A 15,053-nucleotide genomic window follows, 5' to 3' on the forward strand; every position below is an offset into this window, starting at 1 on the left:
CAGGGCCAAAGCCGATTTGCCGTGTTTCTCTCACCATTCGTCGCACAAAAAGCAGAAGTTTGCTTTTGTTTACATAACGTCCGATGTACATCGCCAACTGTCAACTTATTTAACGGTCGAATACGATGAATCTGTGACCCTCGTTCGACACATATGATCACCACTGCATCTAAGTCAAAAACGGCTAAGTCATTCGTAGATAGTTGCTTGCTTTGCACTACACCAAAATATTACGTTTGATCATCATGGTTTGATGGCTTGAATCCTTGCTTGCAGCGGTTCCTTGTTCGTCACGCAATTCTGTCATCCCATTTTAGGGGGTAGGGGTGGGACAATTTTTATCCTAATACGTAAGACTCCGTAAGGCTTGGAATTACTGGGAGCACACAATCGTGTTGAGTAGGAAGAGATTAAATTAAGAAATGAAAAGAATGAATAATTTACCATTGCCCCTGTTGTTATCTTTTACTCGACCACCGCTACCTATTATGCCCCTGCGTAATACTGTAACGCTAAACTCATACCTAGGTCTTTTCGCGCCATGCAATTATTTTTGGTTTACATGTAATACAGTGGGCTACCCTCGGGGAAATGGGTGGCGACCGCACAAAGGGGCTAGCCGCTTAAATAGAGGTTGGTGTACCTCGAATATTTAATTTTTCACTATCGGGCTATAAATTTCTTGGTGAACATGGAGTCAATTCAATACAATCATGATAGACGTGTGTTTGAATTATCACTCGTCATGCACCTTCAATAGGCTCTTTGCAGCTGGGATCACGTGACCACATTTTTTCTTAAAAAATTTCTACTATGGGCTATAACTTAAAGAATGCCAGAAATGGAAAGAGCATACTGAAAATACCAAAATGGCCAAGTTTGAGGCCCCCGTCTATAAAGAATGAGATTTTACGACGGTCTGAATTTTTAAAAATTAAGAAGATTTGTATGGAAAAAGTTGCTGGAGAGCAAGGCCTTGCTCTCCAGCAACAACTTCCATACAAATCCTCTAAATTGTCTGAAAATTCAAACTGTCGTATAAACTTATTCTTTAATGCAAGGGACCTCAAACTTGGCCATTCTAGTATTTTTAATATGCTCTTTCCATTTCTGGCATTCTTTAAGTTATAGCCCTTAATAAAAATTTTTAAAAGAAAAAATGTGGTCACGTGACCCCAGCTGCAAAGAGCCTATTGAAGGTGCATGACGAGTGATAATTCAAACACACGTCTATCATGATTGTATTGAATTGACTCCATGTTCACCAAGAAATTTATAGCCCGATAGTGAAAAAATAAATATTCAAGGTACACCAACCTCCATTTAAGCGGCTAGCTCCATTGCGCGGTCGCCACCCATTTCCCCGAGGGTAGCCCACTGTATTACATGTAAACCAAAAATAATTGCATGGCGCGAAAAGACCTAGGTATGAGTTTAGCGTTACAGTATTACGCAGGGGCATGGTAGGTAGCGGTGGTCGAGTAAAAGATAACAACAGGGGCAATGGTAAATTATTCATTCTTTTCATTTCTTAATTTAATCTCTTCCTACTCAACACGATTGTGTGCTCCCAGTAATTCCAAGCCTTACGGAGTCTTACGTATTAGGATAAAAATTGTCCCACCCCTACCCCCTAAAATGGGATGACAGAATTGCGTGACGAACAAGGAACCGCTGCAAGCAAGGATTCAAGCCATCAAACCATGATGATCAAACGTAATATTTTGGTGTAGTGCAAAGCAAGCAACTATCTACGAATGACTTAGCCGTTTTTGACTTAGATGCAGTGGTGATCATATGTGTCGAACGAGGGTCACAGATTCATCGTATTCGACCGTTAAATAAGTTGACAGTTGGCGATGTACATCGGACGTTATGTAAACAAAAGCAAACTTCTGCTTTTTGTGCGACGAATGGTGAGAGAAACACGGCAAATCGGCTTTGGCCCTGCCTTTTACAGCAAACGAGGTTAGAACATTTCGAAATTATCAGCTCTGTGTCTATTTCAACTTAACATAGGTCAAGTCATGTGGCGCATGCTGAAATATACGTCTAACCCCGTAAATTGAAATTTGACGACGGATGGTCAAATATTTGCATTTTTGACGTACTTTGAAAAGCTCTCGCGTCCCTCACAATCGTTTGCCCAAAGAAATTTTTACAGGAATCTGTAGACCATCCTTCTGCAATTCAACCACCAGAAGCTTGGTCCATTTGAAGGTTTCGCACATGGTGAAAATTAATTATATTCACGAAGTACTTTTAAGTGAATGAAATACATGTCTTCGAAATTTAATTATTGTTCACCCAAAAAGACAACGCAACATTCCCTAAAATCAACCCAGTATACATTTAAACGTTGCACAAAAATATTTGAGTGTTTTAAAGACGGAAGAATGTTGTGGTTTTGCATGCGAGGCTCTCAAACTCGTTTAATAAAATGGTGCGTCAAATGATGATTTTAACGGAATTTGGTAATTTGAATATTTCTTTGAAATAAAAGGATATTTTGCCAAAAAACCTATCCAGTAGTTTTTGTCATGCCCTAGCCTATCTACCATAAAAATATGAGCGAAATCGAATTTTCGACCCTTGCCGAGTTATTATGGACAGGGACTCTGAAAACGTTGACGTCAAAGAGTTTAATTCAAAGCGGGCGGAGTGTCGGGAACGCATCTGGAGTGGTTGAAGCAGGACGACGGAAAAAGGTTTGAATTACGCGATGTAATTACGCAAAATCAGAGACAGAGACCTAATTTTTAATGCACAAATTATAGGACTAATTGGATTATTCAAATATGGGCAAAATTGTAACCTTTTACGAAATATTACGGCCCAAATTGGCACTTTAAGAGCAATCTCCAGGAAAGTAAAGCTAAGTTGGAAATGAAAATTTTTAACCCCCCTTCATTTTCTGTGTGGAGGTAGGTTACCTGGGGGGATGAACAAAAACAACCATATCTGGCTCGGCAGGTGTGTCGTTGCCATGGTAACCGCACTTGATCACGTCGGCCTGAGGTCTATTTTTTGACCAAAAGTCTCGGGTGCACGAGAACCAATTCAAATGAAATTCATACAGATGGTAGAGGCACTCTTCCAGTTTATAAAATTAGCCGTTAAAGTATTTTGGATTTTATAAACAAGAAGAAAATGCTCATCTTACTATGTTCCCTGTCAGCCATTTAGACAAGCAGGTAAAACAAGCACAACCATATTCGTAATTTCTCTGAAAGTACTCTTCCCCCCCCCCACCCCCCCAAAAAAACAAATTAGCAGCAGAGCTTACATAGATATTGAAGTTTCTAAATATCATAAAATCTATTTGGGGAAAATTATATTCTGGCCATGGGTGTTGAAAACATCCGAGGCAAGTTGCAAAAAATGCAAAATTGGAAATTTTGAGGGCTCCAGTATTTAGCTCCAACAGGCTTTAGATAGAGAATATCAGCTTCAGAAGTATTTTCTATCATCTTATCTGTTATCTACATTTGATTGATTAGGTTTTGGCCAACGAATTTGATGAAATATAAATTGAAACAAAGCCTACCTTGCAACTTTTGGGAATTTCTTCAGGATGCTTTTGTCATATAGTATGCCTGGGTCTCTCCTCGGTTTGCTCGGTCCATTTTCTTGACCAAATCTTGCACAAACTCTAGCAGAAAGGTCACATCTAACTGGCTAGCCTCACCGAACATCTCCTTTTAGACCGCAGATGATGATGCATTAACCCGAATAAAGAACAGTCGAACAGGTCAAACACAGTCGTGTGTCGAGTATCGAAATAATTTATCAATATAATTCATCTGAAATCCTCCAGGAAGTTAAATAGATGCATCAAGATCACAGCTAAGCAAATGCATGTCTGACGACGATTCTGAATTACGTCTTTGGCTAAATCGAACCCTACATTCGTGGTGCATGGTTGGGAAGCGAAGAAATCGTTGTTTACGACCAAATCGTATGTAGACCGGAAACGCGCAGAGCACAACTGCTGACCGGATGTACTTTTAAAATACGATAGACGTGTTTTTTGTTTGTTTGTTTTTGTAGCTTCAGATAAAGCGACATTGTCGCAATGGTATTGTCTCTCCTTTAGATATTTTTGGTGCAGTATATCATTGATAGAGGGATAAAAGGACGACTTTTGATCCGCTTTTATGACTGTTTTGCAGTGGTCAAAAAAGAGGACAAAAGAAAAGCGCTTCACTGGTCGTTTTACGCAACCTGATTGCCTCCATCAGGCTTTACTACACTGGGTCAAGTTTATGTAAGAGAGGATACCATTTATCATCTACTGGTTTAGCTACAGTAAATCCAGGATTACTGACAGGTGTTAAAATATGTTCAGGTTTTCGTTAACAACAAATGATGTGCAGGCTTGAATGAGAACAAGGAAGTTAGTTTTTCTAAGAACTCTTGGACGTTCTAACTCTGTCTGTCTATACAGATATGCAAACAAAAGGACATTCATGCTGTGCGTGTCAAAAATGCAGGTTGCACTTGCACCCATTCAACGTAAAATAAAATTCAACGTGGGGCTGTGATACGTATGAATCCGAGTTACTCAGGGTATGAGATTGCTTAACGTTTAATTTTTCTTTGATGCTTTTATTCGGTTTTCGTTTTTTTTTTTTTTTTTTTTTTCGTTTTTTTTTTTTTTTCCGTTTTGGTTTTCTTCACCATTGCCATTGTAAAACAACACCATTACAAGAGGATATCATTACACTTACATCCGGTGTTACATCGCATTACATTGTGTTACATCCGTTCAGCAGTCGTGCTTCTCGGACTTCCGGCCTACGCTTTCAGTTTATTCACCATTCTTGGCTTATCGACTATCGTAATATCTGACTCGATTTTAGCCAAAGACGTTACTTTGGGTTGTTCAAAGGCATGCATTTGCTTTGTACATTGATCTCGACACATTTACATTACTTCCTGGTTGGATAATATTGATGAATTTAGGTGTTCGACGGCAGAAATTAAATCGCAAGTATTACGACCATGTTTTGACTTTGTCAACTGTTCTTTGTCAAGTGTATGCGCGCTACTTGTATCATCATCTCTGGTCTGAAACACGGCAAACTGGATATTCGATGGGAGTAACCGTTAGATTAGAGTCTGCGCTAGATTTGGTCAAGAAAATGGAGCGAGCGAAGGAGAGACACTGAAGAGAACCACGCGACAAAAGCATCCTGAAGAAATTCCCAAAACAAGCCTTCAAGGTAGGTTTTGTATCAATTTATCTTTCATCAAATTCGTTGGCCAAAACCTTATTAACTAAATGTAGGTGACAGACAAGATGCATAATAACAGATACTTTTGAAGTTGATATTCTCTCTCTAAAGCCTGTTTGAGCCAAATACCAGCGCCCTCAAAATTACCAATTTTGCAGTTTTTTGCAATTTGCCCCAGGTGTCTTCAGCACCCATGGCCAGAATATAGTTTTCCCCAAATTGATTTTATGAAATCTAGAAACGGCAATATCTGTGTAATCTCTGCTGCTAATTTGGTTTTTGTGGAAAGAGTACTTTCGGAGAAATTACGAATATGGTTGTGCTTGTTTTTCCTGCTTGTCTAAATGACTGACAGGGAACATAGTAAGACGAGCAGTTTCTTCTTGTTTATAAAACCCAAAATATTTTAACGGCAAATTTTATAAACTGGAAGAGTGCCTCTACCATCTGTATGAATTTCATTTGAATTGGTTCACATGCACCCGAGAACCACACTCGTTTACTTTTACTTTTTGAGAGTGGAACTTTTGCTCAAAACATGGTCCTGAGGCCGACGTCAGCTAGTGCGGTTACCATGGCAACGATACATTTGCCGATCCAAATATGGTTGTTTTGTTTATCCCCCAAGGTAACCTACCTCCACACAAAAATCGAAGAGGGGTTAAAATTTTTCATTTTCAACTTTGCTTCACTTTCCTGGAGAATTGCTCTTGATTTCGTGTTGTAAACTTCATTCCAAAAAAAAATAACAGTGAACCGTCAAATGACCTAAAATTTAACCGTCAAAATGGCTTATTTGCAACCGTCAACAGTCAAAGTGACCCCCAATTGAGACCCTCTCATGATGCGATGGCTTCAGACTCTCTGCGTAACAGTAAACTGTCAGCAACACATGAAGCTAAAGGTATATATAGTCGGAAATTTACCGACAGCATTCTCATAGATTGCAATGGACACAGCGAGATGAACCTTGGCTTGTTGGAAGTAATTCAGAAACTTTTATCTGTACTTACTAAATTGAAAACGAAAGTGGGGTGCGATAGGGAGGATATTTGTTTACAAAGATTACAAACACTATAAAGAACTCTTTGCTTTAGCGACAAATAGTTTTCTGCAATAGTATGTGACGTCACGAATATTTTCACTAGACCCGCAAGTAGAGTGAGAGTAGGGAGTTTTGGGTGTGAGGGTAGGGGACGTAGAGGTGAAAGAATAGATTTAGGGTACCCCACATTGCTCTTTACGTATTCCTACAACTAGAAACTGCTTGTTACAGAAAACATTGTTTTGGATATTTGAAACCATATTTATGTTGTCTCCGCTTGAGTGCTAACCTACGACAGGACGTCTGCAGAATGTGTTATACATTTATATATGCACATGCATGGCCCTCTATAATACCTCATATTTCAATTTCGCTGGCAATAAGAATTAATTTTAATAGAGCCCGTTGTTAGCTAAGACGTTCATTTCACATTGACAGCTTATCACAACACCAAGAACGAATAATCAGTGATCAGTGCAATACTGTACAGATTAAAAAGAATTTTTTAAAATGATTCTTAAGGTTATGTTATACTATTATTATTTACAGGCAGACTACTAAAAATTAAGGCCTAAAGGCCTAAAGTTTCTACGGGATCAGTTTTCAGATGGTCTTATCGACATGAACATTACATTTTCAAAATTATCTTTATTTTGATTCCGAGCTTCAAGGTCAAAGTTCATCTTTTGAAAGCCTTGCAATTGCACTCAATTACGCCATGCATGACTATTGATGTTCAACGAACCGGACTGCAGACGGGTCAGATCACGAGAGTAACATGATAATAACGCACTGAAGCATAGTAAACATCTAGTCACAAAGCCTCATGGTCAGTATCGAGTGTTCTTTTTGTATTCGGGCCAAGAGTGAGTTTATATATGTAGACTGGACCCTTCCAAATTGGAGTACAGAGTAAAAGTCATCGTAATTGTTATAGGCATTACATGATTGCCAGCTCAATGTTCTCTTCAGTCACATTTTGTAACATCACTTCATCGACATCTACCCCACTGTTTTCCTGTCCTTGGTTAACTGCGGAAATTCCTTCAATGTACCTCCGCACAATTGAGGGAATCTTCTCGTCAGCAGTCACAGCTTCAATGTTTTTCTGCCTTCTTCCATCCATGTAAATGGCAACGATCTTTGGTAAAGATCCGGATAGAAATGTCAACAAAGCTCTCATGACAGGGGTAGCACTAACATTGAGCAGCATTATCAATGAGAAAACAAAGAACACAAAATACACAATGATAGTGACCTTCAAAATCAGTACACAGACACTTTCTCTGATAGGCATTAGTTCTTCGTAAGCTTTGCGGAAGAGTTCTTTGGGGATTTTCATCACGTTATCTTTGTTGCCAACAGCATTTTGTGTGTTTTCCAGCAGTGGATCTGTGTTTAGATTCACGTCTGTGACTTGGCCATGTCGTGATGTCTTGTAAGACTTGTAATGTTTAAAGAGCGCAAGGCCAAGATCCTGGTACCTGTTGGTAAAAGAACTGTAGCTACTCCAAATATAATACAAGACAAGAACAAAACAAGCCAGAAACGGAAGACTTTCTTCAAAGAGCAGAAGTAAAAAGGCTGATGTAATGGCTATAGAAACACCAAAACCAGCAAACATCAAAAACCATGTTGCTCCAAGAAATGCTGTTATATCGATGAGAGACACAGAAAATAGTAACAACAACAGTAAATAACGATTATGACGTCGGAAGTAGACATTAAGCACATGTGCTACAATGCCACCCGAGATACTGAATACGGGAGATGCAAATAAAAGAGCATTGAAAGTTACCAGCAGTATGTGTATTAGTAGTATAATAGTTACTGCAGGGCTGGCGGACAAAAGGACAATGAACGAAAGCAAGCGGAGAAAGAAAGAAGATGAAAATTCGAAATTAGAAGGAATCAGAAGAAAGCAACTCTTAAAGTAAGTCAAGAGACGGCGAATTAAAAGCCTTGAACGTTCCACCAAAATTAATGGCTGGATACGTAGATGATTTCTCATCCGCTTTGGAAGATTCTCTTGACAGATAAGGGTCTTAGATTTAATATCCTCGCAAACGATGCAAGGTTGATTTCCTCTAGAGGACCCCATAGAAGAAAATGATATGTAACAAGCCGTAATATAATAACACACATAGGACACTACCATAAATGGATGTAAAGGATGGATAGTGCCGAAAATATTGAAAGTCAGATGTACATATTCAGTGAATATTACAGGACCGAGGAATAGGAAAGGAAGCACAACAGCTCGTAGAATAAACATTCTTACTCTGTGCCAGATGGTATCTTCCTTTGAGAAGAAATAGTTCCCCATCAGACTTCGAAGACTGAGTGGGCTTGCTCCATCCAGAACAATCTGATGAACGCCGTCTTCTGTGACCTCTGTCGGCGAGAAAAGACAAAGGAAACCAGGGGAATAAGTGAAAAAGAACGCGAATACCATCTGTAAGGAAACTAAAACTTTCAGCGGCCATCCACCGCGTTTTAATAGATCTTCGAAAGTGCTGCGTTTATTCCCAGTTGATTTGGTGATGTTGATACAAGGTTGTGAACTGTTTGTCGTCTCTGTATTACAGTCGATGCTATCAAATTTGACTCCATGATCGGCAAGATGACTTAATCGAAAAAATATGGGAGAAGAACCATTGTAATCAGTCGGCTCTGTAGCTGTCGTGTTTACAGGTCTTAAGGTACAAATGGCTGTGATTTCTTTGTGTTCTTCAACTGAATCGGTACAAGACATCCAATTTACGACGCTTTCCAATGCCTGCGTGAAAACTGATGGTTGTTTATTCGCGCGCCATATTTGCAAGTGTTCAATGTATCCGCTTGATTTGCCAGATGTTTGGTCTACGCATTTGTCCATCACCTTGTACTTGACAGCAAGTCGAATAATTTTGTTCCTGGCGATTATCGTCTTGAGATAAGAATCAATGCCTGTACAATTCCAGCTACATCGAGTTTCATCGTTGAGACCATGGACAGTCGTGTTGCAATGATGCGATGGCTCCAGAGTCTCTGCAAGACAGAAGACTGACAGCAACCCAGCTAAAGATAGATATAGTCGGAAATTTACTGACAGCATTTTAATAGATTACAATGGACACAGAGCGAGATGATCTCCGGCTTGCTCTAAGTAAATCTCTTTTATCTGTACTTTGAGCTAACAGTATATGCCAAGTAAGCAATATGGAAATTGAAACTGAAAGTGAAGTACAATAGGGAGGATATTTGTTTACAAACACTACAAAGAACTCTTTGTTTGTAGTTTCATGCTTTGTGATGTCACCGATGTCTTTGCCATACCTGGAAGTTGTAGAGTGGGTCGGAGGTAGGGGATCTACTCTACATGGCGGTGTTTTCGTTTAACAAGACACTGCTCGTTACAGAAAGGGATACTTTGGATGTCTGAAAAGTTATTTTGCAGGTATTAAGTGTTGTTTCCGCTTGAGTGCGCTAACCTACGACAGAACTTCTGCAGAATACATTATACATTTACATATATACATGCATGTCATGATATGGGATGCAAGGCTTTTTCATTTAGAGATTATGAAATCAAATTTTCAGAGAAGAAAGCCATGTAGCTTGGCGGAGAGGAGAACGGGGTCTTTCTGTCTTCTTTAAAGAAGTGAATCGAGATTAAAATACTGTGCTTTCTCTATTAAACGGCCTTGGAGTCTATTTCAAACTTGGCTTTGTTGATCCGGCGCATATTTGCATTTTATTCGAAGCTGGATTTTATGATTTATTAGAATGTTTGGTCATTCAGCGAAACATCTTATGATTACTCCCAAAGACAGCGGAAGCATCTTATGATTACTCCCAAAGTTAGCCTGCGACCGGGGGGCTGCGAGAGCATCCGGAGTTTTTCAGACCCAATGTTTATTATACCTCGAATACTTCTTGAGTGTCCTATTTACAAATCTACTCGGGAGAAATGGCGTTTATTCGGGATCCGGCTTTTAATCGAATAAATACGGTGAAACTGCTGAAAATAAGATAATATTTTGAACAAATGATCCTTTCTTGTGTTTGGATTAAACGTGAATGAATGTAGGTTTTCAAAATAAGTTAAGCGACAAAACTCGAGCAGCTTATCATTTTTTGAAAAGAAAAAAAACAAAACAAAACAAAACAAAACAAACAGACAAACAACAGAACAAGACATCTTAGACCTGTATACCCATTTGAACAAAGAATTCGATTCTTGTTTTACCTACCTTTTGAAAACCTGCGGTCCAGGCTGAGTACACAAGCACATTTGAAAGCTTTCAACGTTCCGGATGCCAACATATTTCAGCGTTCCAGTTTTCTATTTTTCCAAGACACTTACTTTTTCCTTCACATTCCTTGATATGACTAAGCTCGAACTTTAAATATATTCTCTTTCAGCGTCACTAAAGCAAGAAATGGCTTCATTCCAGATAAAACTTCATTAATAAGTGATTTAATAGATAAAAAAAGAAAAAGAATGAAGGAAGGAAAGGAGGGAGGGAGGAAGGAAGGAAGGAAAGAATGAATTGAAGGAAGGAATAGTTGAACGAATAAATAATAATGAAATAAAGGGATCTCAACAAGAGAGGTCCGATTTACGTAATTAGGAAATAATTATTCGGGTGCTTGCTCATGTGACCAATGGTACCGAGATATTTGTCTTGAATATTGGCTTGTATAAGCTGCCATATTGCAGTCAATTTAATAATGCCGGCGGCCAGTACAATGTGCTTGCTGATTTATCGTAGTGCCCAAATTTCTTGTCATGTAATACAACGGTTAACACTTTTGGAAATGAAGGAACTCTAAAGCTTGCCTACAGTTTAATATGAGTCAATGATCACAAAGCGTTATTCAACCTCATATCACGGGTTTACGCTTGATATGCTTAAGTTACTGACCCATAAATCATGATGTTACGACACCACTTGTTATTTGACTAAGGCCCAATTCACTTTAATCTAAAGAAATTTGAAATGATATTTTTGGGGCACCGAAAACGGAGTTTTTCGCAATCGGTTTCACGAATGCCTGAAGAAATTCGAAAACTCTATTAGGTATTGTGGGGTTTACGGCAAAAACAGATCTTTCTGAAAACGTCGACGTCAAAGAGTCTAATTTAAAGCGGGCAGAAGTGTGGAACGCATCCGGAGTGGTTGTAACAGGGCGGGAAAAGGTTTTAAGGGCTCTGGTTGTGGTGTATGCAATGGAAGGCTGCAACAGAGGGGAAAAAAGTTGGATTTTTACATTTATCTTGATAGTTGTGGATGGAAAGCATTCTATCCGTTTTCCGCGATAAGCACATGTTGATGGAAACTTGCCACATAAGTCTTTTGAGAACAATGGTTTGTTGACGCAGCCTGACAAAGCGAGCCGATATAACAAAACCGCAATATGGTGATTAAAGTTTGTGCGGTGTTTGACGTTAGCAACTGTGGTTTGAGTGTCGTGAGGTGAAGGTAATATATTTATATTCATTCAAAAGGCACCCCGAATGGGAAAAGACTTATTAGAGAGGACAGACTTATTTCAAGTCATTCACACAGTGTAAGAGACCGTACAATAAAATTTAAGCTTTTGTAAATCATATGCCATGGCCATTTGTCGCAAGTTTCTTTTGGATTTCTCTTAGCATTAAAAAAAAGTTACAGTTTAAAATTCATATTAAACAAAGGGCGGCAGCGATTGGACAAATTAATTCTTATTATCTGGTTAGAAAATTAACGTTCCTTTTCCTAACACTCCTAAAATGTTGTAAAGGTAAATTACATTCTTTCTGTGTATTTATGTTCATAAGAAACTTTTAGTCAGCTGATCTGTTTACAGTAAATAACTTTCTCCTGAGATGTATACTTGCCTAGTCATTGAAGTACTGCTGTAAAAGACAGTACATATAAAGTAAAAAACTATCGTTAACTTGCTTGCATAAAACCGTTACATCTTTAATTTTTGAGGCGGGAATATTCATGATTAGATTTATGATTGTTTACCTCTTAGTGATTTTGCAAAACATACCCGCTAGGTTTTCGCCTGGATTCGGCGCAGCCTGTATACCCAGGGGGGACTTTGTCAAGGCCAGGCTGTGTACATGGCCCACGCACTTCCAGGCACCTCCCGTTCCCTCTACCCACACGCATCTACATAAAAGGTCGTAAAATTTCTTTGGACAAGTTCAAGGTCAGTGATAACCAACAGTCCAGTTCTCTTGTTGGTCGTATATTCCTTTCGCTAATGTTTGTGTTGAAAAAATACCAAAACCCCGAAAATTACAACAAGTCCATTAGTTGTCGCATTGGGAAACTTGTGCCAGAACTGAGGGTAAGGCTTTGATGTACCTTACAAAACAGTCTGAGGATTATCTCCCTAAAACCTTAATAAGCCATGGAGGCAAACTGGCTGAAGCATTTCGGATTGGCTTACTATCTCTGCAGTTGCCCACACCGTTGCAATGGGAAATGACATTAATATTAAAAATTTAAACCAAAGGAAGCCATAAACAATTGCGATTGGAATTAATACTAGGGAAAACGTTGCATACAAAAAGCGAACGATGATAGAAGAGGAAGAACGACCTCGCCAAATATCTTTAAACAAATTGACGCAAAGGGAACATAGAAGCATTAAAGTAGAACCGACTATGCGGAGATGTCTTAGCATTCGCTGTGGAAGTTCCACAACTTCATTACACGGTCTCTCATTACCTGGTGGTTTCCCACGGAGAATATGTAAATAAAAAGCATTAAAATAGAAACAGCCATAACATAAAATACGAAATGGTGGAACAATTAGGCTAATTCCTAGCATATTTTGGTCAGGCAATAAATTCTGATACAAGAAATATTCGACAAAAATCGCCGGAGCTAAAAATGGTATCGGTAAGAGAACAACACGCATAATGAACTTCCTTGCTCTGTGCCATATGGTGTACTCCGTGGAACTGGGTCTTTCTACATTTATTTGACAGATTCCATCACATGAGTCCTCTGTGGTGGAATAAAGGCAAACGACAGCAGGGCCAATATAAGTGAAAGCAATGACAAAAGCGATGTTTAAGCCGTGCAGAACTAAGTCCTTCCAATGAGCATTATGGATAAATTCACTGATTTGGATACAAGTTTGCACATCAGTCTCTGATTGTACATCACACACTTCTCCAAGTGACCTAACAGTCGAGCGAAGAATATTTTCCAATTGTTCACTTGGAGAAGAAAGTTCACCGTAAAGTGTCCCTTCTCTAGGAGAATTGGTCTTTCTGAATCGACACAAAACTTTGACCTGGTCCTCAAACGATGCTTGTATTAAAGCTGAAAAACCTCTTATGACGTTTCCACCAAAACTAGAAAGTGTGTTATTGACCAACCAGACTTGCCAATACTCCGTAAGGCTTCCATTTGAGTTGCGAGATGTTCTGGTCACGCAATCGTCTTCCACAATCTTCTCGTAGTGGAAAGCAAGCTTTAACGTTCTCCCCTCAGTTATGACGGTCAATTGAATTATGTTGCCAAGATCAGATTCGGCAATTTGACAATTCCACCTGCATTGGAATTGCCGCTTACCGGAGCCCTTCTGCGTCCCAAGGTTTTGTATCCTGTTTTGAAAGTATGAATCCACCATCGTTTCATTCGTTTCTGTCGGCACCTTTGGCGGTGCGCCCAAGACTACGTTCAATAGAAAAACAGTAATCTGAAAAGCCCACAGCATCCTCTTGGATCTGCTTACAGAGGAATGGAAGATAACTGCTGAAAATGTTTTTCGATCAAGGACTCGTCTTCATTATTGTGAAAGAAACAGGTACGCCAAACCCTTCTGAATAAACTGCCGCTCATTTATGTTTTTCTGTCTGAGTTGTTATATATGCAAGTAACGAAACAAATTAAAAAAAAAAAAAAAAGTAGGAATACTGTTACCCGGGAACCGGGGACAAAGGAAAACTAGAATAGAAAGAATAGAAAACAAGTACGACTTCTGCTATGAACAGTTGGCTTAAAGACGAACATAGCCATCGTGACTTCAGACAACAGAAATTTGTTAGGGAAATCGTCCTCCTTGTGCGCGAATGACAAGTTGGCAATTTCAATGTTCCAGGTTTTTAATATTCCGGTGTTTCGACATTCCACAAATTCAGTTTTAAAATTTGACGCATGAGCTACTTTTTTGAAGATGATTATGCATAACTTTCATTTTAAATTAGCTTGTTTTGTTAGTTGAAATGTTCAATTAATGTTCATGTTTTAATTCTCTTGAGTACTGGCTTTAGTTAATCTCCGACATATGGCGGGCACTTAAAGTAATTCTTCTGCGAATAAAGAGCTTCCAAAAACTCGTTTCAAAGGAAACAATTACATCATCGCAACATCTCGATATGTGCGGACGTGTCTTTATATTGGTATAAATAATTGCGTTCATGCAGTGCATGACGAGATTCATGAGGACCCCTACACGAAGCTTAACAGTGGGAATGAAATTCCTTGACGCCTCTTTAACTTTGCAAGAGACACGTTAATGTTAAGAAATCAATTTAATCAGACCGCGATCTGACAAGAGAAACACGAGCGCGTCAACTTGATCAAAAAAAAAACAAAACAAAACAAAACAAAACAAAACAAAACATAAACAAAAACAAAAAGGCAGGCTGAGAGCACAAGCAGACATTTTCAAAGTTACCCGGCGTATTTATCTACAGTTACAAGACACAAAGATTATTCAGCAGATAAATTGAAAAACCTGCCGCTTCAGATGATAAATGTATTTGTTAATAGAGT

General features: G+C 38.9%; 1 protein-coding gene across 1 annotated transcript; it reads right to left on the reverse strand.

The window, feature by feature from the left end:
* Positions 1-6,923: 6,923 nt before the first annotated feature.
* On the reverse strand, positions 6,924-13,905 carry LOC145493579 (uncharacterized). Its single transcript, XM_081473071.1, has 2 exons — positions 13,220-13,905; positions 6,924-9,389 (listed from the first exon to the last, which is right to left on the reverse strand). Exons 1-2 carry the CDS (start codon positions 13,903-13,905, stop codon positions 7,223-7,225), a joined length of 2,853 nt encoding a protein of 950 aa, XP_081329197.1. The 3' UTR covers positions 6,924-7,222.
* Positions 13,906-15,053: the final 1,148 nt, after the last annotated feature.

This window comes from Orbicella franksi, chromosome 7 (genome assembly GCF_964199315.1).
Source record: "Orbicella franksi chromosome 7, jaOrbFran1.1, whole genome shotgun sequence".
Taxonomy (NCBI): domain Eukaryota; kingdom Metazoa; phylum Cnidaria; class Anthozoa; order Scleractinia; family Merulinidae; genus Orbicella; species Orbicella franksi.